The sequence below is a fragment of the Perca fluviatilis genome, chromosome 12, assembly GCF_010015445.1.
Source record: "Perca fluviatilis chromosome 12, GENO_Pfluv_1.0, whole genome shotgun sequence".
In the NCBI taxonomy this organism is placed as follows: Eukaryota; Metazoa; Chordata; class Actinopteri; order Perciformes; family Percidae; genus Perca; species Perca fluviatilis.
In genome coordinates, this window is record NC_053123.1 from 10,939,238 (window position 1) to 10,963,860 (window position 24,623).

Consider the following 24,623-nt stretch of genomic DNA (forward strand, 5'->3'; position numbering starts at 1 on the left):
TTATGGGTAGAAGTCATGTATTGAAAATGTTAAGTAAATATTATGTAAATGAAGTACTCAATGTAGGAAAACCCCTTTTAGAGTTATACTATTATATCTTGTATCATTTTTAATTGCTAACGCATTCATGTGTGAGAAGTATTTTACTGTAGGTGGTCGAGGTGATGCTGATTTTAATTATTTTATATACTGTTGTGTAATGTAATTATAGTGTTAGATTATATGAATTGTTATCTTATGTTTTGTATGTCAACATCTTAATGTGTAAAGTAACTAGGTATTATAGCTGTAAAATAAATGTAGTGAAGTAAAGAGGTACAATATTTCCTTTTGGATTCTGTGGAGTAGAAGAATAAAGTGACATTAAGTTGAAATACTCAAGAAAAACTCAAGTAATATACTTGACATTTGTACTGGAGTATTTACAACGGTAATAGATTGAAACAGTAAAAAAAAGTTCTGGGCAAACATTACAAACTGCAGTGGATCCAAAATAATCTTGAATGTATATGATATGCAGAAAGATATAATATATTTCTGAGAAATGCATGAAAGATAATTTGCTCACTGTATGCTTCTCATATAAAGCAGGTAAGTTACGCTGAAAGGGTAAAACGAACATTTCTTGAAATAATAATAAAACCATGCTGCGCTTGATGTGCATGGGTGCTGCTGCTCAAACAAGCTGAGAGTCACTGATGTGGAGATGCCCAGATGATCCTCTGTAATTCAGCAGTAAACACCACGTTGTACTTCATACACACAAAACAACAGCAGCCGATGGAGGCTAGTTACAAACAGAGCTCTCAACTGTGTACATCAATCAATGTTTATTTCATTTTGCTTTTGCATCAACATATTTTTCAGTTCTTTTTTTGTCAAGTAATTTCTATTACACTAGTATAATATCAATAAGAACAAAAAGTGGTAGAATCCATTTAAATAAGACAAACTTTGCTGCCATCATTGCGAAAACCAGAGAATTATTTTTTTCTTCAGGATACTACAGTGTGAAGAACTACCAGTGATTTAGACAGAGCCAGAATACCAGATAGTACAGTACCAGCATTAACAGGTACAACATATACAGAGAAAAATATCCCAAGAATGTCTTTATCTTTTTTATCGTTTTTTTTTTGTTTGTTTGTTTCACCTTTCTCTCAAGATTGAACTGTACAATTAATAAAAACCCAAAAACATACAAACAAAAAAACGTACTAACAAAACACCCTGTAAGTAGAAGTCAGATATTTTTTAAATTATTTTATTTTGGTTGTGTTTTTTTTTTTGTTTTTATGTGTGTTTTCTCTGCCATTGAAAAGGACTGCACTGAACACAAATCTCATTGACGGCACAGAGATAGGAGAGAAATTCATTTTTTTCACGTTTAAGACACCTAATTGAATCAAATCATGTGTAATTCCTGAAATCTGCGTGGCACTGATTTAGGATGTCAGGCGATTTGGGTTTGGTGAAAACAAATCGGTTTAAAGTAATGCCTCTGCAGCCTGACAGGGAGCAGGCAGAAATGACTAGTCTATGCTAGTAATGCAGATAGATTCACTAGTTTTTTTTTTTTAGGTTTTGAGTGTACGTGTCGCTGTGCATGTTTTATGTGGGAGTGACGTCAACATGATCAAGGCGCAACGCTTTATGTGTGTTAATGCTCGTGTGCATAAAGGCCTGATGTGTGAGAAATGGATATCAATAATCCTGTTTGGTTTTTCAGATCAATTCAAAGTACAGACAAATACACAAGTACAAAATATCCTCCTCAGTTAAGGTTGTTTGCCCGTGTCATGTGGCTACCCATTGACATGTACAACACAATCACAATATGATACACAACCATGTATCATGGAACATTTGTTGTTTTAAACATACAAGAGCCTTCGGTTGAAAGGCCGTCACCATCAAATATAAGACTAGGACAAGAGGATACCATAGTCATCAAGAACAATATTGAACGAAAAAAAGAACATATTTGCCTTCATTTGAAATTGTTGCAAATGTATTACACATGTACATAGTTTCGTCACTGACTCACATCGGAACATCACTGAAAAAAAAATACTGTTACTTCTCCTGAACCTTTTACTGATAAACGACTCACAAGGGAGTTGGTAGCAATTAAGCGGATGTGATTCCAACTCCTCTTTGTACTGCCGCCACAAAGACATTGACAATCATTTAAAATTATTGTTTGTGATTATGGAAAGAGAACTGCTCAGGTTTAACCCTGAACACACATGAACCGCAACTTCTAAAAGACTGAGGCTGAGAGATGGGAGGGTGTCATTCATGTTTGATTGCTTTGGAAGAGAAAGAGTCCAGTTGTTTTAACATCTGTGGCACTCTCTCTCTCTCTCTCTCTCTCTCTCTCTCTCTCTCTCTCTCTCTCTCTCTCACAAACAAACACACACAACCTAATGGCTCACTAAACTCGTACAGAGGAAAAAACACCCTTGTATTTTTCTTTTCATAAAGAAAACTGACTTATTTGACTTTGATAAATGCCCTCTATGGCCAACTCCCAGTACTATGTCTCATCTGTTCTGATCAAACAGAAAACATATGACTACCACATATTAGCTCTTGGTTAGTTTACAGTGAGTGGATTCACTCATCTTGTTTTTTATGGCACGTGACTAGTATATAGGTTCATACTACAGCTATAAACACACTGTGTCCAGAATACACGGTTAAGTCTTCCAGCCTTAGAATACGTCTCACACCAATCTGTTGCTTATTTTCATACAATTGTAGTTGGGGAGTGAGATATTTCTCATCATTATTTAATGCTTTTGTAAGTAGTAGCAGCAGCCGCCGCCGAAAAGTGAAATTAGTGTGATTAGACTGTGCAGAGGTAAGTGTAAATACTAAGGATTCGTGTTTGCACTGTGCAGCCCAGAGTTTCAGCATTATTTTAAGTGTGTGTAGAGAAAGCTTAGTATGTGCATCTATATTGTAGCATTTAATATTTGCTGAGACTAAGAATAAAAATGTTAAATAAATCAAAAATTTAAATAAAGAAAAGAAGGGAAAGGAACACATGTTTTGGCTTAATAGCAATGCAGGTATACATTTCCCTTTATATATATATATATATATAGCTTTTTGTCAATATTTCAAAAAATATAAAGTTTTTCATAGTTTCTGTTGTTGGCTTACATCATTAAATAAAACTTTTTTGTTTTTGTATCTCCTGTTAAAGTAGCATGCTGCTTTTTAATATGGCAGTTGGATATTTTTAATAGTCATCCATGTTTGTTTCATGCAATTCTTGTTGGTTTCTTAACTTTTGAGTATCTACACAGAGAGGTCCAGAAAACCCAACCCCCACACACCACATACACACTCACAGACAGACATGTTGGATATTTCCAGTTCCATCTTCCAGTTCCAAATGCCATTCTCTTTCTGTCCTCATCACTACGTCTAGACAAGGAACTAACACCGGCTCGTCCTTTAACAACGTGACAGTGCCGTAGCCAGTCCAGAAGCCGTGAAGACAAAGTCACTCTTGAGTCTTTCTTTCATTGCTCTTATTCGTAGAGTGAAAGTCCCTGTCCCGGCATAACTCTCCCAGCAGTCCAAGGGCAGCCTCAGCTCTCTTTCCTGCTATTACAACTGGTACCACTTCTTGTCCTTGCACTTTAGCATCACCTGCGAAGAGATGAGGTCACATATAGTCGATGGTGAGAAATAAGTTGTCACTGCTTCATTTCCTTCGGAGTAACAGCACATTATTATTACAAAGTTTGCTTTATAGCTGTTGTATGTAGAATTTTTAAACACCAGTATTTAGCATTTTAAATCAATGACATCATGTTGGAGAATTGGTGCCACCACAAGGTCCTGTTTAGGGATGAGAAGAGTCAGCACATATATGTGATTACTTACATTACTGTATGTTGTCATGAAAATTGGGAATGGGGTGAGAACAATGGAGCTCATTTTCTTTTTTTGGATAATTAATGAGCTATTTCATCTATATAACAGCTATATTGTAACTTAAAACAAATTCCTATTTCTTTAAAAGATATTTTTACATTAATTCTCCAAAGCTAATAAGAACAAAATTCATGGAGTTTCTTCTATTTCAGTTTACCATATCATCATTTTCATTTTATTTCTGTTAACAGAAAGACATTTTTTTTAAACTTAGATTACAAAAGATTGAATTTGATTATCTACTTTTATTTTTGTTTTGTTGTATTTTTAATAATCTTGTTTTTACCTCATGAGCGTGTTTGGAGAAAGTTTCTGCACTGGTCATCATTAGGGTGGTTCGCTCCTCCAGCTCCCCCAGCCTTTGGCCTCTCTCATCCAGAGCAATGCGGGCCCGTGCTAGATCCCCCACCACTCCGGAAGCTGCCACCTTCATGCCCTCCATCCCCGCCTGCCCAGGGATGTGCTGGGCCAGACTCCGAGAACCCTTCCCAGCTGCTGCCTCACCAACTGTCAACAATATCATAAGATTATAAGAATAACATTCTGGGTTACTATTCTGGTTATGAGGGATTTTTATCCCTTTGCTAGTCATACAGTTCCTTCTAGATCTTGATGTATTAATTACATGTGACATTTGTTAGGTGAATTAGTACAAACTAGAATGAAACTCTTCATACAGAGAAAAAGGGAGAAAAGAGAAGAAAAAAAAACGCACAGAGCTCCTCTCTGTCGAAGTTATGAGAATTTCCTCCAAAGAAGCCCTTTAGAAAGCCTCTGTTCTGGGCTTCTGGTGTTTCTATTGGTGTAAACAGCTCCCCCAGCATTTCCTGAAATTATTGAAAATGAAGAAAAAAAACTTCTTAGCAATGAATTCAGTTTTTATGAAAACATTTATTTCCAACTCTGCACCAGCAACATATTGCTGATATTTGTTGATCATACGCCGGTCATCCTTGGTAGGCTGGGGTCAAAGTTTTCTTCACTTTCTCTTCCCTTTATCACTTTTGTGACAAATACAAGTACATCAATGACTTGGGAGAACCAGACCATAATCTGAGTAACTGCTGTTGCCTGTAGGTGGCACTATGGCAGCATCATGTTACAAGCTCCACTGAGGTCTGTTATCATTAGTGAGTGTACAGTGATGGCTCCTAAGAACAAACAAGTCTATGAATGCAAATATGCCAATGTTTAAAAAAACGCACGCATGCCATGCACACACACGCACACACGCGCACACACACACACACACACACACACACACACACACACACACACACACACACACACACACACACACACACACACACACACACATAGTAAAACTATATCCACCCAATCAACCCAGTGGAAGTCAGACCACACATGGCAAGTGTGACCTTTCACTTCAATGGCCTCTGTCAGCTCTGGGCTTCACCAAGGTGGGGAGTAATGCCACCTGTTTATCACCTTACTGCACCAATACTTTTCTGAGATAAAATGTGAGATGACAATGTCAATCTTAATATGCACATACACGCTGCAGATGTTGCATGTCACAACGAGAGATGGATAAAGAGACTAATATACAGTATATGTAAAATATAAGATAGATAGATAGATAGATAGATAGCTGCAGTGCTGACCTGCAGGTTGTCACACATCTCCTGGCTGAATGCAAGTCTCTGGATCTCTGTCGGGGAGCTGAGATATAATGCCTGCCCCCCGTGGGTGAAGCAAAAGGTTCTTGCAATGCGCATGTCTGCAAGAGGCAGGTAATTGACATCCAAGAGCGGTCTTAGACTTGGCAAACTGCAGGCAAAGCGAGAAAAATACAAGACAGAGTTAAACATCAGAATAACTGTACTCTGCAAAGTAAAACAAATCACACACAACAGAAGCAAATTTGGGCAATACAGCTAGAGAAATCAGAAAGAAAAATCTTATCTCTGGATTGTTCATCACAATAATTTGTCCATCTTTGGAACCCTGCCTTTCAAATTATCATGTAGCTCTTACAATTATAAATAAAAATTATTCTTAAATGTACAAATCACATTAAAGAGATATCTGTAACATAGGGCAAAGGTATGACCAATTAGCATCCAATCAGGCAGAAAGGAGTTATTCACACATAGACAATGTAATTACATGATATGCAGAGTTTTTCTGCATTGAAAACCAGTGTTGGGAGTAACAGCGTTTAAGTATAACGGCGTTACTAACGGCGTTATTTTTTCAGTAATGGAGTAATCTAATTAATTACTTTTCCCATCGTTGCAACGCCGTTATCGTTACTGAGAATGTAAAGTGGCGCGTTACTTGGTTGAATGAAGCGCGAGGTGTCAGGCTTTGGCTACACACCAGCTGCCTGGAGAGAACGGGGATGATGACACCGTTGCAAATGCGATGATGATTGGCTGGGTGGGCGGATGCCCTGCTCACGCTGTCTCACTGCACGCTCTGACTACCACTAAACACAAGACAGCGACAATAGCGACGAGCCAGGGAAATTCAAAGGTAGCGTTCTCGAACTGGAAGTACCGGCACTACTTCTCGCTCATTGAAATTAAAGGCAGGAATGTTTATGTAACATGCACGCTATGCCCAGGTAAAAAGACTTTATCCACGTCTGCCTCAAGCAACTCGAATCTTCTCAAGCCCCTCACATCAACACATGCTAACACGACACTTGTTGCTGCTGCTAACCCAAGCCCAAGCCCAAATGCAGCTAGCGTGAGCTCCAGCAAAGGAGACGGAGCCACTCTGTTAAAATAAGCAGCGCTCGATTTCTCGGGTCAGCAACAGGTGATACTGTATAGAGTTTTTATTCTTCAATCAGTTAATATAAACATCTTTGACGTTAAAGATGTTATAGAACGTAATAGCGTTATAGAAAATAGAAAATAAAAAATAACGTCACAGTTACTTTGCTGAGTAACTAATTACTTTTACAATGTGGTAACTGAGTTACTAACTCAATTACTTTTTGGGAGAAGTAATTTGTAACTGTAACTAATTACTTTTTTAAAGTAAGATGACCAACACTGTTGAAAACATTCTTGCATGTGGCAGGAGGTAGTCTCAGGTAAACGGAGGAGTACTTGAGTTTATACCTGAGTGTCATGACGTGCCCGTTAGCACAGAAGCAGGCCAGGCACACACTGTTGCACACAGTTACCACGTCGGCTCTCAGTACAAAGGATGACTCAGTGATGTTGTGGACAAAGAGGCAAGACTGCGAGGGCATCAAGAATACTTTGGCCTGCTTCTCGGAGCACACCACCGCCAGATGTCCCTCTCCGCAGGTATCCTGGGAGGATGATGGTGAAATGTGGACCAGCTTGCGCCTCCGCATTCGGTCAGGGTCCTCATGGGCGTTGAGGTCCCGCCAAACCTCGTAGGGGCTCTGAATGAGCGCTCCCATGCAGTCCAGGAAGCTAATGCGCAACACGGAGCCCTTCAGCATCAGGACTGTGCCTGGGAGTTATTGGGTAGAGTCAACAGAGGGAAGAGGGAAGGCATGAAGTCTAAATGTAGTCTGAACTACAATTTCCAAAGCCATGGCACATTACCATGTGACAAGAAGGTCCTAAATGCAAAAGAAAATGGTCAAATAAAAATAAATACCAGCATCTGCACACCTATCTCCATTAAGCATTTGTTATCTAAGCTTTTGGTGTAACAAAGCGTGATACACATGACGAATAATAAAGAGTCTAATTTCATTGTCATCAATCCTGAAGGTTTGATGTTGTAAAACAATCCTTAAAGGTTCACATGTTCATTTAGGAGCCTAGAATAACCGTTTATCTGTTTGCGAACAAGTAATCCAACCCATACATTCACTGTTGTCAACATTTACTGCATAACATACAATCCACAGGAGCACTTTGGAAACACACAGGGAGAGTTCAACAATACCTGCCTTCCTGTTCACCAATCTTTCCTTGGAACTGAATCCGTGACCTTCCAGTAATAAGCTTTCTTCTTGTGCGTTTAGTCTCAAGAGAACAACTGCTGCTTGAATTTTTGGGTCTATTCATGTTTTAACTGTGAGTGAGAGACCTTTTCTTCACACAGCAGGGTTTCTGGACTGTTAACGCAAGTTTGAGTGGCTCAGTTTTGTTTAGTCAGAGTGAAAACACAAAGGGGGTTTCAAAATCTATCCTTGTTAGTACAGAAGGAATTTAAATGCAAAACCATGCATGACAAATGCCCTTTAAAGTTCTCCATGACAACAAATTTCACTCTAATTGAAAGAAAATACTGTTTTAGTAGCCTTTAAGTATGAGACAAGGGGAGAGTTGAGCTTTTGAACGCTGCTCACACACTGCACTTAATTTCTGTGGAAATTGCCTGCTCTTATTTTAAAAGCCTTGCATTGCAGCAACATTTCACATATGTCTGAGTGGGTAATTTGTGTCAAACACACAAGTGGAGTTGAGATGAAAGCTAATGTTTTTGTAGTGAGTGTACCCTATATCATTTGTGAAATTATATATGAACATACCTGCAAACTCAGAATGGCTGAAAAAGGTGGCACCCCCCAGAGAAGAAAATAAAGGGAAAACACATTTTCCCGGTGCTAAAATTATACTTTTAAAAAGGTGCCTGAACCGAAAGATTTAAATTATATATATATATATATATATATATATATATATATATATATACATATACATATATATATATATATATATATATATATGTATATATATAAAAAGGAGCACCTTGTTCAATTGTATTTGTCTGTTCTGTATGTTCAAAAATATAAAACAATAAAAAGTTGATCTAAAAAAAAGAATTGCTTAGGCCACAGGGTCAAAATTATATGATTTATTAAAAATGTAATTACAATAACTTATAACAATAACTAGTAAATTCCTATTAAACGACAAAAACAACCACTGGATGGGAAAAGGGTATTTTACAATAACTTTGAATGCAGCACGAGGCTGGCGAGGTGAGTTTCAAGTGAATGCAACATCTGTGTTGTTTTGTTCAGACAACGGGTCTCGGCTTTGATAAGCCCATTGCACAGTACACGCTCAGCAAGGAACACCCGACAGACACAGACAGTTAGCAACTAGCTGGTGAACTTAGTGGAGACCAAAATCAGACAAACAGAAGAAGACTTAAGACTGAATAATGTCTTGTCTGCATTTGTCAGGTAGTTAGAAACATACAGTCTATGCTCCAAATGAGCAACTGTTTGTTGTCAACTGCATAAGGTGATAATAAGTCAATATTGTGTCTTGATTTGGTCCCTGATAACATCATTTAGCCTTTTGTCTTTGGTTGTACCTAATATAACAAATGAAGTCTAAAGCCTATTGAACCTTTGCCGTATGCAAAGTAATTAAAGATATGTCTTAGTACATAGTTTATCATTTTGAGTTGGGCCAGCAGTTTAGAGAGCCTCCATTATAATCAAATATATTGTATTCCGCTTCATGACAAATGGTTAAAGAGGCACATTGAGAACATACAGTACAGTCCCTTTAGTCTATTTTCATCAAGCACATTCAAACATTGAAAGCCCACATTAGGCTATTTATCTGTCATGTGGAGCATACAACCTTTCATCACAGCTTCAAACCCACGGGTATAAAGAGAAATTCAACAAAAGGACGGACTCCAAATTGAAAATGCACCATTGAATAGGTTTATGGCGTGATTTGTATCATATTTAGATTTTATTTGGTGGTTCTTAATTATTTTTTTTATTTTATTTTTTTTATTTAACCTTTATTTAACCAGGTTCTTAATGTCTTCCTTCTCAAGTTTTGACTCATGTCTTTGTCTTGATTTTGTTGCTGACAAGGCTAAGCGCAGTATTAAGTCCTTCAATAAATCAATTATTGGTATTTTGCGGTGTATGATTTTCTATTAGAACAATTCTGATCTATCACAACTTATGTGTTACTATTCAAGTAGGCCATTATTTCTGTCTGTTATAATAATATTGTACTCATTCATCTTATTACTATATTACTATATATTACTATAGTACTATTGTACTCAGTATTGCTGAGATCTGAGAATATTGCTGCAACTAAGTAACAAGCCCAAAGTTTAGCCAGATTATTTAAAGCACTTTATTTGGTGGTAAAATCAAAAGTAAGCCCGCCGGAAATGCTGGTAATAATCTGTGTTTGTGCAGGAAATTGTGCGTACAATTATAGCTAAGGTGACTAAGTGATGAAACCCTGTTTCAGTGCGACTTACCGCTGGGGCCAATGGTCACAGGTTCCTCCATCCTCTCCTCGTGATCGGTGGGAATGGACATTGGGATGAGCAGGACCACGCCTAAACTGGTGCCCACCCACAGACATGGGGTGGGCAGGGTGTCACTTTTGCGCGCATAGGACTCTCCGAACTGCAGCGTGGTGATAGCCTCTTTGGTGTCGCGATCGATGCTGGACACACTGGAACTGCGTGAACGGCTGAAGGAGTTTTCACGACTCTCTGTGGCAGCAGCTGCCAAACACAGAAGCATGGCGCGGGTGGACACGGTGCAAGAGGGGAGAGACATGAAGTGACGGCATGAGCAAAAGAAAAGAAGGAAGGGAACAGCACAGGGTGGGAAAAGAAGAAAGAAAGGTGGTATGAGAGGACAAGCCGTTAAAGAGAAAAAAAGTACGTAAATAAGAGGTCACATATGGTTTGTCTGCTGATACTATGTAATGGAAAACACTGGAACACAGGAAAATGCCTCCGAAAAGATGTGATACACTGAGAAGCAAAGTTATTTTTCATTATAAAGAGACAACTCGACAAACATATTTGTACACAAAACCCTGCACGCACACACACATTCTTCTCTCTTTGTTTATTGAAAATGCACAGATTTTTACGCACTGACAAGATTCTATTCAGCGGCCTGGTGAAACACTCAAATAAACAGCCACTGCATGTAGTCTCACACACACACACACACACACACACACACACACACACACACACACACACACACACACACACACACACACACACACACACACACTTACAGACAGACACACACCAGAATGCACACACATACACAGTGGCAGCTGCACCAAATTCAAAAACTCCTTTAAGTGAGTGCTACCCATTCAAGTCCTACATTGGGTACTTAAAGCCTCCATCATAAAAGTATTTCTGTATTGCTGCATTTCTGAATTATTCAGAGATCGGCAATGTGCAGTACTGCATGCCCAGCCTAAAGTTACACAGAGTGCAGACTTTATGTAACAACAACTACAGATGGGTGCAAAGCATGGAGTACATGTCAGGCTAAAATCAAAACGGTTTTGACAGATGTTCAATGTTTGCGATTTTCAGGTGCATTTTAAGGCATTATGAGAACCAAAATCTGTACAGGCTTAACAATAAACATCAACTATTTATGGGGGGCTTGGGGGATATAGAGTGTACTGTATGCTGCCTGCAAACCATACACTATGTACTCGCCTCCACCTTGGGACAAGAGCAAGCACTTTAAGGCATGTTTTAGACGAAACAGGGCCACAGGACGGACTGACATACTGACTGACGGACGGACGGACGTATAATAATCAGCAGGACAGCAGTTGATGGGTTTGTGGCCGAAGCCCCCTTACCTCTCTCACTCCAGCAGTAGGGGGCAGTGGTGTGGTGCTCGTCGTGGGAGTACATAGCGACTCCGTGTAACTGGTGAAGCATTGCCCTCCTGGATGCATAACCTATTCGTCCCCCACAACATGAACGCCATTTAACAAACCACACCCCGCCATGACCCAAAGAATCACACACGCACACACAGCCGCCCAGCCAAAAAACAGACAAGACAGACAGATAAACAGCAGTACCAGAGAATGATGGAAAGAGAAAGAGAGAAAGATGCAACTGAGTGTGAAGAGATTGTTTCAAATATATACAGAGTGTGACTGCAAAAGAAGCCACTTGTCTATGTTTCTGGTGGCCACACAACCTCTACTCGCTTATCCATCTTCACTTTAAACCTTTTTTTCAGCGCCATCTGCTCAACTAAACCCTGTTGGCAAGAGTAGCAGGTTTTCTGTGTTATGAAAACTCTGATACAGTGTCCCGACAAGCAGTCCAGAAGAGCTACTGTGCAGCACTGTTGCACAACAACCCGAATTTTGATACTGCTCTCTTTGATACTGATGGAAATACAAAAGTGTTTAGAGGGGATCCCAGTTTAAAAGTTGTTACAAAACTGGTGTCAAATACAGAAGAAATTCTGGTTGATGGTTTTCTTTTACAGTATCGGAGCAGCATCAATATATTGAGATATTTTTAGTACAAATTCTGGTATCGTGACAACACTGCTGTACGATGCCTCTGGCAGCCATGAAGACAAAATACTGTAGCCTTTTTTTCTGGGTAGCAGCAGCTCAGTTTTGGAGTGTGTCGCTGGAGTGTGTTTACGCTGTGTGACAGAGCCTGTGGGGTGCTGGCTAATGAAAGTCAGGCACAGTGGTACTCTGACAGGACACAGGGACCCCTGGAGGGCCCTGACAGGGAGCTAGTGGCAGAAGAGGCGGAGTCAGGGAGGTGATAAGGGAAGGCAGACAATCTGGAGCGGTGAGACAGATAAAGTACCAGATTTATACAGTGGTACATGCACATACACCCACACATAGTGTAGAGAGACAAGGACAGACACCTGGAGACTACGCGGAACTCTTTCTTTTTCATTCTCATCTACCACCAATGACTGTGTACAAAGTTTGTGCCAGGTTTTGCTTCAATGCCAATTTACACATATATAGATGTACTGTATCAGATACATTTTCCAGGATTTAATTATGTGCTTAATTAGGAATTAGGACATCTTTGACCTCAAAATGTAAGTTTGTTAATTATTGCAGAGATCCATCAGGGACATCTTCTATCACAAAGCTATACAATAGCAGGCCCAGTGCTTCAGAATACGTTTTTCATCATGCGGTTAAACATTGATGTAGGTGTGGGTGTGTGGGTGTGTGTGTGTGTGTTTGTGTGTGTGTGTGTGTGGACCTGGCTGTCTTTTGAAAAAGCCTCTCAGCAAATAGCCAGGTAGTCCCTGAGTCACTTCACCTAAGCTCTGTGCTATGGTGCAGTAAAACATATTATATTACTGCCGCTTTTACTTGGATTCTGTAATATGTGGGTTATACTTAATTTACAGGTTACACTGTGGGGAAACAACCACTCTTTTCTCTATGCTAACAAACATAAACCCCTATACAGCCAATTTTATGACCACATCTGCAGGCAAATCTAACAGAATCATACAATTCTGTCTTCAATATTTAATAGGTGTGCTGCCTAACCAAGATGAGAGGCATGGAAATGTTTACTGTACATTGAGTCTGGCTTCCCATGCCATTTCCCTCCTCTGTCTCCTCGCCTGGCATGCAGGCCTCATTAACAATCTCTTGCACCGCTTGCTGACCTTTAATTATTCCAGTGATCCTGCTGGCTCTTCACCATGGTAACCCAGTGCAACTGATAAACAACAGTGTCATGGGTAGGCAACAGATAGAGAGTATGCAATGGTGTGCTGAGAAAAGCGACTGTTCACGCATAATAAACACACATTAATGTTGCTGCAGACTAAGAATGTTCTCATGTACGTCTTCCTCATCACATACATCTCTTATGGCTTATACATCTGATTCATGGTTTAAAATCATCGTATGTCATTTGCCTACAAGAGACATTCTAAAGTGATGGATGCGATGGATCCCTCGAAGAGAAAGGGGAGCTGCAATACAAAAACATTGAACTATAAAATACTTTTAACCCAGATTAAGAAGCCGTAGAGTGCTTAAATAAAAACACAGCAAGAGAATGAAATCTAACAGTTACTTCCATATATTCCATCACATCATAATGCAGTGCTACAGTTTCTAAGCATATGTTGCAAAAAACAGACTGCCAAAGTCTCATGAGCAGGGGATTTTTGAATGATCCAGTGTAAATGTATCAAAAAATCAGAAACACAGGTTAATCTGCAGTAAATCCAATGGGATGATATCTTCTATTTTGTTCTAAAGCCCTGAGTGGTACCTTGCAGGTACAGTATTAATAACATCCCACATTATAGAACAGTTGAAAGCAACTTGCCTATTAAATTATGTTATATCATGTGTGCCAAACTGACATTTTGTTCAGAGGGTGGTGTGTCCAGACTGGAAAATATCTAATGACATCCAAATGAGTGATTAGACAGATTAATCAAAATGTATTCAAATAGCCAAAGATGTAATTGGAACACAGCAGGATTTTTCAGGGTAAAATGAAATATCATGGATTTGCTGCATTGGGTGAATATTAATGGCAATTCAACTATGACAAAGTAAAACAGAGACGCTCAGCTTCCATTCTTTACACTAGCCCTGCATAGTGCCTGTCTAACACTTTTTTTCGGTTCAGAAAACAACTTGCTGCAAAAGACAAGGGACCCAGCTGTCACGTCAAGTCAAATTGTGGACACTGTGATGACCAATTGATTTAAGCCAGAGTCACATTCTCCAAGTTATTTCAGCACCATGAGAGCAGGAGGACACTGTCTACCGCTAAGGCACACAAAGGCGAAGTGGTTATGCCTTCGACAGACAATGACATGCTTCTTTAGTGTCAGACAGGAGCCGCAGGGCTCTCTCAATTCAAAGTTTTTTTTTTTTTTTTTTACTCTGCTAGCTTCCTACTTAGCTTCCATTGCTAAGTGAAACATTTCAGTCCAGTTTGAAAAGGTAAAACTCTAGATTGCGAGAACCTGGTGTATCTAAGTAGCATGGTCATACTAATGGCGCCATAACCCATAATACTAAATGTATCATTCATGTCAAGAGATTACAATAGCATGCTAGTAGAGCCTACAGTTATGATTTAGCACACCGTTACTCAATCAGTAAGTAAGTCTGGTGGCCTAGCAGGTCAGGCTGTTCTCATGAATCGTACACATTGCTATGAAAAGTATTGCACTGGAATTTGTATGTATTCCACGTATTTATAACTGCATGCAGCACAATGACTGCAGATGTATAAGAGCGTGAAGCACTGCATAGGGAGAAGGTTGGGTCATAAAACATAAGACTTTCACCCAGGAAACGGGTGATTTTGTCACGGGAATACTACATAAGGGGACCGGTGTTTTAACCCAAACCACAATCTTTTTTTCTAATCTTAACTAGTCTTTTTTCTGCCTGAACTTAACGGTCATCGCCGCATGACAGTCACTTTTTTCGGCTAAACTTAACGGCAACGGCTGTTGAAACTACCAGGACCTTACGGTGCACTCTACCCGGCTCACAGTCACCTTGTGTCAGCTAAACTTAACAGCAACGGCCGCTGAAACGACCAGGACCTCACAGTGCTCTCCACCCATTCATGAGAATGCATGGAGCAGGTACATCCATCTCTGTCTACCTGTATGAGAGATCTCCTCTTTTTGGTTACTTTAAATATCGAGCTGCTACCTTTCTTAATCCTAATTCAAAGTTTCATGTTAAATTAATCAAGAAGTCAGTTTAATGTGGATATTTTCAGACGTTATAGATGCATAAAATCAACTGTGGAATAGAGAAATTTCCACCATCGTCTGCATCGGTTTGGTTGATAATGCAGCTGTAGCCCAGGCACTGGCTTTAATAAAACATTTAGCTTATGCTAATGAAAAAAACTGCTTCCCTCTCAGCTCCAGGTCAGTGTTGTATAATGAGGTCAATGGAGATGGCAGTGTGAATCTAATTGCTGAATTGGTGTAAAAGGGTCAATTGTGACAACAGCACTGCACCTATCCTGTTTATTATTTAGCATCAGCAATGTTTGTTAAAAGCTTTTCACAATAGCAACAAATGGGTGTTGACCCAAATTAAAAAAAATCTTTAGAATGTTGGCATGGCACAGATGTGAAGGAACATACTCTTACTTCAAATTGCCAAGATTTGCAACCTTTATGTACTTCCTTTTTGTCTGATGTGCGTGCAGGGTGGCTACAGTAACTGTGACATTTTGGGAACTGTCACAGTGTTGAGTCTCCTATGGAGAGATTAGTATGTCGTGGCCTGACAGAGACTTTGTGTTAATCTGACAGAGCCCCCACTAAAAGTAAATACAGACTGGACCACGACCTGCACAGCCAGAGCTTTACAGAATTGTTCTCTCCTTAGGGACACAAGTTTAAATATGCATGACGCCTAAGCATTATATGAAGGCAATGCAGTACTGGTGGTGCACCAGGTTTATTAACGGTGTCTATAATTTGATAATGAAGACATTGACTAAAGTATGAGGACATTTTTCCTCACATTCTGCTGCTTTAAGGTGGCTAAGTAAATGTTCACTCTCCACACTTTAAATTAGAGCACTGCAGTGCTTAACAGCTTCTGTGCCTCCAGGGCCCATCCTCATGTCTGTCACTTTTTATGGATTATCCATTTCCTAAACCTGCAGTCTCTTTGGGCAGTGTTTGACATTCTATTTTCACAACCCTCAGAAAATCACCCAGCAACGTGAATAATTGAAGACATAAAGTTCAGCTCACAAAAAAGGCCTAGTGATATCTAGCTGTTGCTTTTTCCAAATAAAGAAAGAGCTAGTTTAAAGTGCAAGAGAGAGAAATAAAATGTCCAACATGACAAGAGAGTCCTTACGATGAAAGAGTGGTATGTCTCATCTTTGTTTGAGTTAGAGGATGTTGTTTATTCGCCTGGCAGTGACAGACTAAGTGCAAGATTTCATACATACTGTGTAATTTGATGTAAATGTACAATTCTGTTGCAGGCAATTTTTCTCTGTCAGTTCTGAGGACAATATCTCAAAATTACGCTGCTGGAAGTGTCATTTTAAGTCAACACTCTACATCACTTTCTTTTATATGCTTTATTTTTTTTTTTGCTTTGGCTGTCACTTGTGTAAAAGCAGAAAGGTAAAACATACCCAACAACAAGCCTAAACATGAACCACGTTTCTTTTAAGATAGTAATCAAATCTTCAAGGATGGGTCAATAGCTATCTTTCCATCCACACGTTTTTATCCAAATTAAGTGATATCGAATGAAAAATGCCTTATGGAAACAGTAAAATCCAATTTCATGAATATCGACTCAAAGAAAATAAGTTTGGTCTCATCGGATTTTTTCTTGATCGATATACGGCTTATGCGATAAACGCTGATGGAAACGTTATTTGCCGAATAAATAATTAATTGTGATTAAGTTTTAGGTCATTTTTATGGTTGCAACCCGCAATAAAACGAAGAAGAAGAAGTTTTAGTTCATTTCCGCCCAGTATTTCCGCTCTGTTTGCACACATGACAGGTGTCAACAAAGACAGATGGAAGTGGACAAACGAGGAGACGAGATACTTTTTGAATTTAATTTACCAGAAAAATATAACGGCTATTTTAGATAGCAAAAATCTAAGAAATGCCATCTTTTATCAGGAACTCGCAAAGGAAATGGTCAACAAAGGTTACGACAAGCCGTGGGACGTCCTCCGGAGTAAATGGAAGGCGCTCAAACAGCGATACATAAAAAGAGAGTTTGTCTCGCAGCGGTGCCGGAGGGAAAATAATTAAGGAAAGTTCCACATTTTTGATGAGCTGGATCAAATCCTCAGCCAAAGACCCATCGGAGCTTCCTTGGCTTTTAATATTAACAACAACAACTACTTTTGTCTAGCAAAACTTTGTTCGCAAATGTTTGCTTGAATGTTGTGCGATTCAGTGCAAAAATGAATGGAAACACCTTAAAATGTCTCAAATCAATTCGATATACCAATTTAATCGCAAAACAGCATGTGACGTCATTACGCACAGGTTTTTATTCGCTTTAAAGCTGTTGGATGGAAACACACTTTCACTAGCTTTATTCGCATGAGTTTTTTTACCGAACTTCAGATAATTCGATTGACAAGTGGATGGAAACTTAGCTAATGTATTAAATGTTAAAAATGAGGAAGATGTTCTATAATGGCCTTCAGAGTGTGTTTGGCTTCATCTAGATTAACAGGTGATAATATAGAAATATAATAGATATAAAAGCACTAAAACAACTGTTTGCACCGCACTCAGAAACAAATTTACATACCCACAAATGCACACATTAACTTTCTATCACACACAAAGGCGTATGTACACACACACACAGACACACACACAGACACACACACACACACACACACACACACACACACACACACACACACACACACACACACACACACACACACACACAAATAGGTCGCTGGCTCAATAGCAAATTTTTTGCAGGTCAATGTCAGGGTGTGAATTAAATAAGTTCAAATGAAATAAAATAAATGTCAGATTCGTCGATGAAAATGTCAAAATGCCAGAGTGCAGATCATGCTGGAATGGTTGTTGTGTACAACTTAGTCACCTCTTTTATATGTGTGCATATTGAAATGGGCTATTTAAAAAAAAAAAAAAAAAAAAAAAAAAGGAGGAGGTTCTGGTACTTACAATATGAACAAATTGTATATACTCACTCACAAACACTAAATAAAGACAGAAATGCTTCCCTCAGCTAAAAGTTTGTGGATTATGGGAAAGTCGGGAGGTGTGGCCACACTTCATAAACATTGTGTGTGCTTCGTTACCAAATTAAAAATAATCTATTCATGAGAAGAGAAAATAAATATCACAGATAAAGCCAGACAACTTCACTTGGTTGGGAAAGGTTCATTGCTAACACAGTCATCAGTGCCACTTTTCAAGTTAAATTGATGGCATTTTTGATGCAGAGGAGAGAAAAAAAAACAAGAAAGAAAGGCACTGGAGAACTAAATATCAATTGGTTAAAACACTTAATACTGTATTGCACCAACCTTTAGGCCGAGGACAGGGTTGACACAAGCAACAATGTTAAGGGACACAATGCAAGGGCCGTTTCTTGCATTCAAGAGAAACATGACCTGTACTTCAAATAATGTAAGGTGATGCTAATGCAAGTTGCAGAGTTATGTTTAAAGTAAGGTAAATGCAAACACTGCTAAACAACTACACATGAAGAAGTAGTTGCCGTTGGTGTAAACATACTGCTCAGTCAGTACGTTTTTTGTGCTGCTAACTTGCATTAACATGCGCTTGTCTTTTATTAACTATGTATCAACCCTTAATCCACTTACCCCAGGGTGGGAGGATGACATGCACTTGTTAGGAGGGAGGCTATGTTATAGAGGTTTAGGGATGGGAGTTGGGAAGACAAGCACACACCTTCAGTGTGGGACACAGGCAAAGAGATCTCCATGCAAGCAGCAGACTGGGCCTTGCGGAAGGGCGGTCGGCCAGGGCCTCTGCGGGTAAGCCGTGGCCCCTCGGGACCCATCGGGACACGAGGCTTCCCTGCTGAGCACGACTGGGAGGCGGGACTAGTGCAATGTCCATTGACATGATCTGTAACAACGGCAAAGCATTAGCAAACAATACAAGGAGGGAAATAAAACGTTCCAACATATTCTAATCCATCTTCATATGTCATTTAGTCTAATTAAAAACATCTTGTTTCATTAAAACAAAGGAACATCTTTAAATGAAGGGAGATAATTCGACTTATTAATAATGCTGTTTTCAAAGAAATACCTGGAGCTTTCTCACCATATTTGGAGATTTTGCTATATGTTTAAAAAATGCAAACTCAAACCCAGTATTGTACTACATGACCTATGAAGATGAATATTTTTGCAAGCCGATGTTGAACTTCTGATTGTCAACAAGAAAGATGGTGGTGAGGGAGAAAGGGGAAGCGTGGGTGAGTGACAAAGGGCTGGAGAGTTGTCTGTAGTAAGTATGAGCAGGGAGGAGAAAAAGATGTTTGGGCAATAGAAAAGAAAGAAAAATGCAGGCACAAATTGTGAGTGCAGTTTCATACGGTCTGTGCAAGGAAAAATATATGAAAATCAAAAGAAAAACAGGCTTGTTTCATCTCCACTTTGTCTTTTTTATTGCATTGTCGTTTGTTTTCATTAGAACCGTTTTTTTTAAGACCATTAACTTTGTGATATAACTGGCTATGGCAAAACGCTACAAATGGAGATCAAAGGAATAGTAAAAGAATCTAAAATAATATAGTATCTGCTTTTTGTTTTTATTCTAATGCAAATTAGTACTTCAGGTAAGTTGGTTTGGCCACACAATCAGCTACAAATGGTGGTGACAGGAAACACTTGTTACTTTCTGGAATTGTAGCCTTACATGGCCTCCCCTCAGGGACTGAGTTTGTTGGAAGCTTTGTCCTTACTTAATGTACATTGCTTGTGTGTGTGGGCAAAATAATTAGTTTAGAGCCAACCCGTACTAATGAGAAGAGTAAAAAAAAAAAAAAGAACTGTGTGGATTGGGTGCACTCTGCGGTTTTTCTGTTGCCCGCAGTTAAGTCTGGAAGACAAAAACACTGCCAAGACAGCCGTAATTAACAGCTTCATGATACCTACCGCCTGAGTACTCTCATTCTCACTTGTCTTGAGAGACAAGTAAATAAACCAGTGCACTTTTCTTTAATGACATCCCTGTCACAGTAAAACCAAGTTCTGAACAAGCTTCTCCTCTCTGAAATTCTCTTATGTAGAGACTCATGAAGCATGAGGATAAATAGCATTATGCTAATTAGTTAAAAAATTACAGTGTTCCCTTGTCACTGTCCTCTTAGTATTTCACAGTGATCATATCAAATGTAAGTCTCCTGTTCAGCCAGTTGATGCAAAAAGGATTAAATTTCAAAGTGAAGATGAAAAACTCCAGGGTGCCACCCAGTCCGTGTGCAACATTTGGCCAGTTTCACAGCAGGACGGACCGATGCAATGCAGGGATTGAAAACTGCAGGTGATATTGGACCAACCAATACCAGTGCAGTATTATGACCCTGTTGTGTATCTGTCTTAATGTTTTGTAACTGTGAAATTCAAACAGAGATGCAGCAAATACGTAATTTTCCTCGAAATGTTCTGCAGGAAACTGGTGCATAGCAGAACGAATGGCACTGTACCCTCGCAAGGATTACTGCACTCATCCATAGAGTGTACACACGCGCACGCACACGCACACACACACACACACACACACACAAAGACACACACACCCTATTGTAGCTATTAACAAGGTAAAAGATTAATTACGTATTTCTCCCGTGCAATCCTTTTGACACTTAAAATTCATCACTTTTTGATCATACTAAAATGTATGACGAGGAAACACAGTTTGAGGATGATCTTCTCAAAGTTGGATTTTTAAATTTGGTTGTTGTTCTCGATGCCACTATTGCTTCAACTAAATATAATGCAGGGTCGACAGAATACAATCATTTTTAATTAGATAAAGAAAGGTCATTAAATGAGGCAAGTCACATTTTGTGTTTACGGAGCAGACGTTTTTAAAAGGGACAGCATGTGTGAAGCAGCAGTCTGTAGAAGCAGAGCAAAGGGAAACCTCAGATTGTGAAGTGTATGCACAGCAGTAGAGATGTATAGGGGTAGGGGTGGGACGCTCAGTATCTGTAATGCAGATGATCCAGTCGAAATGGAGAAAAGACTGTTTAAGAGAGAAATGATCCAGTTACAATGAGAGAGGTAGCGAGTGATCCAATCACTGTAGAGCACGGCTGCCAATGGAGTAAAAGTTGTGTAAAATCAGAAGATGGTCCAATCATGATAAAGCGATAGAAAACCTCAAATTTAAACATGGGCATGAGTTACAAATCACCTTTAATAAACACTTGCAAAATGTAGAAGAAAGAATACAGAAGATTTAAATGAAATCAAAAGACTTTAAGGGGAAAAATGGACAAACAGTCCGACAGTCTTGTGGACTGGTTGAACAGGAGGAGAGAGTGATAAGGAAACTGAAAGAAGAAAGTTTGAGTGAGAATAAAAACTACTAAAGCAACATAAAAACCTAGAAAACATGATAAAAGCAGAAACTAAATGACTCAAAGAAATCAAGTGAAAACTGCTGGCTTTCGCCTACCGTACCAAGATCAGTCTTAAGATCTGTCGGCAGACTTAACTTTCTGCCGGGTCCCTTTACTGAAACAAAAGAATAGGAAACAAAGCACCAGTTAATCCCTTTAAATGAAAAATGAAAAAAATCATAAGAAAATAAAGTAGGAGTAATCCAAATCAAATAATGACAAACAGAAGTGCAAAAAAAAAAAAAAAAAACTCAAAACAAAGAAAATGGAAATCACTCAAATAAACAAATAACCAGAACATGCAACGGCAGGCATATTTCAAAATGCATGCTCCGTTGTTGTCCCAGGCCAGTGTTCCCAGCTATCTCTACAAGATTAATAATACCTATACTGGGCCAATTTAACAATCCAAGTTATCCACATTCTGAGTTATGGTTATTGTCTTGTTGGGCTGCAACAAATTTAATTTACTCTGGATGTCAAACTTGAGTCCCACCCTCTGCACATCTGCACTCTCTCAAATTTGATTAACCCTGCCAAAAGATCTTTACTGAAATATGTCAGTTTTCCGTTTTTCTTTGTTCTGCTTAAATGTCCCAGTAAAATCTGATTTTCTAAGGCCTGGGATGTCTGACATGGAAGCACAAATAAACAGGGTGACACCACAGGGTGTCAATACAAAAATCACAGTCAGACACTGAAGGCAACAAAATAACTTGTTAAAACATTTTGCAAGCATTTTGCAGTAAGTAGAGAACTGCAAAGGTCGAACTTGAGATGTTATGAGTCAGTTTACCCCTCAAAAAGAAGGCAATATTTCATTGTTTCTTTGTGTTGAATGATTAACTTGACACGTGGAAGACACAGGATGGTGTTTACATGACGATTGATCAATTTCAGCATGATCATGAATCTGAATTATTTATAATTCTCACCACTTACTTTAGATTTAGAAAATTCATCAAAGGAATCAATGAGGGTTCCTTTGAAAAAAAATGTTACCTCAAGGTTCCAATCCTTCTGCCATAGAATACCATGAAAAAAAAAAGAGTACAGCAGAGGACGAAGGGCCTACTGGAGGAAATGGTAGAATTGTTTTTTAATCTACTGTAATGTAATACACTTTACTCCATTTATATTTTGCATGTATTTTCTGTGAAGGAACATGTAGTCTGCTCAGTATCAAAAGGTCATTTTGAGAAGCAATATGTTTCCTTTATTGCAGAGGAAATTGGGGTGTTATGGTACTCTAATTAAATTTATCAATCAATGAATTTCTGTTTCCATTTCTTTTTCAGGAACAAGTAAAGCCTTTCTGATTAGTGTTTCTAATGAGATAACAGATGAGCTCTGTGTGTGTGTGTTCAATAATAAACTGTAGTGACTAGATGCTGCTGCAACCAAATAAAATGTGCAGTGTTAGGGATACGATGACAGAAGAACATGTTCTCATAATAAAACTGTTACACACAGATGTCCCTCTGTTTAATAGCTCAGTGGCTGCATTAGCGCTTCATAAAATGGATTTTAATAAAAATAACAGGCGGGATTGATCTGAGGAGGCAAAGGATTTTTTGTTGTAAATATGAACAATAAACAACTAAACATTCATTACTTTGTTTCTTTTGCAGCTACAGTCTGTGCAAACTTTGAGGAACACCACAATTTTGGGTCTAAATATGGCAATTTTAAGTCATATACATTATTTTTGTGTTCAATCATTCTTGTGTGCTTTCTTTTCATGACTGGAGTACCTTTTACCCCAAGATGGTATCTTGTTGTTGGTATCTTTATGTGACAATATTAAAACACTTCTATGACAACACCTTGTTAGACTAGCCCCATTTGTGACCTTAGCCGTCCGTACATTACTCTGTGATTTGGTCGCATAGTATTCCCTGCGCAAATCTAGGGGAATGTTTTTTTTTTTAACCACATTTTTGGCAGTGTGTTGCACCTCGAAAAGTGTTTTTGTGATCCCACAGATGTCTGCTGTGTGTCTGGAATGATTCAAAAAAACTTCTGTGCTTCTTCTCTGTTGCGCACGCCAGAGATATTGAATTTGAATGTAAAAACAGACAATAGATGCCTTTGAACATGAAAACCGCTGTTTTAAGAAGTAAAGATTAAGAGGTAAACAAGACTAAGAATCCATGCTAGCATCTCTGTGAGGCAGTGCTGTAAGCTAAATGTTAACGTCAGTTTAATAACATGTTTATTACAGTAACAATACTAACAGCAGGTATGTTTTATCATCTTAGTTTAGCTTGTTAGCATGGTAATATTTTCCACCCAATAACTGTCGAGCTATTTCACTCAAAACCACAAATGTCAACCTCATGGTGGCACTAGATGGAAAGTCAGGGGATCACCAAAGTCAGTAGGATTCATCCTCTGGGGATCCTGAATGTCTGTACAAAATCACGGCAATGCATTCAATAATTGTGAGAGAACGTTGTGAACCCAGCAGACCAACTGACAAACACACAGCGAGCATGGCTAAAAATAATGTTTTGATTTATTTCCCCGAGGTTTGCGTAGGGGTAACAAATGGAGCTAATGTTTGACTTGATCAAGCCACAACAGCGATAAAAGAACAAAGGAAGCGGAAGTCATATTTAACAGCACTGCAGCTGGCAATGCAGTGGGCACCATGCAGTTAGTTAAAGATGAGACAGTGATGAATGTTAGCCGAGAGGAACAACAAGATGGAGATTGTGGGTTTACTGACACACAGTCAGAAAGACACAATGCGAGAGATTCCGAGTACCACAGTCCGGTAAAGTAGCA

General features: G+C 39.0%; 1 protein-coding gene across 13 annotated transcripts in view; it reads right to left on the reverse strand.

The window, feature by feature from the left end:
- Positions 1 to 1,231: 1,231 nt before the first annotated feature.
- Positions 1,232 to 24,623, reverse strand: part of stxbp5l (syntaxin binding protein 5-like) — a 154,151-nt gene continuing 130,759 nt past the window's right edge. For 5 of the 13 annotated variants that reach the window (XM_039817816.1, XM_039817812.1, XM_039817814.1 and 2 more), the window contains 9 exons: positions 21,895 to 21,948; positions 19,145 to 19,324; positions 11,538 to 11,639; positions 10,165 to 10,416; positions 7,050 to 7,413; positions 5,580 to 5,745; positions 4,670 to 4,781; positions 4,241 to 4,461; positions 1,232 to 3,666 (listed from right to left, as the gene is read on the reverse strand). In XM_039817816.1, the coding sequence (XP_039673750.1) occupies positions 3,625 to 3,666; positions 4,241 to 4,461; positions 4,670 to 4,781; positions 5,580 to 5,745; positions 7,050 to 7,413; positions 10,165 to 10,416; positions 11,538 to 11,639; positions 19,145 to 19,324; positions 21,895 to 21,948 (1,493 nt within the window). In that variant the 3' untranslated portion in view covers positions 1,232 to 3,624. The remainder of the gene's footprint in view (positions 3,667 to 4,240; positions 4,462 to 4,669; positions 4,782 to 5,579; positions 5,746 to 7,049; positions 7,414 to 10,164; positions 10,417 to 11,537; positions 11,640 to 19,144; positions 19,325 to 21,894; positions 21,949 to 24,623) is intronic. The other 8 variants (XM_039817817.1, XM_039817815.1, XM_039817819.1 and 5 more) reach the window with 4 other exon arrangements.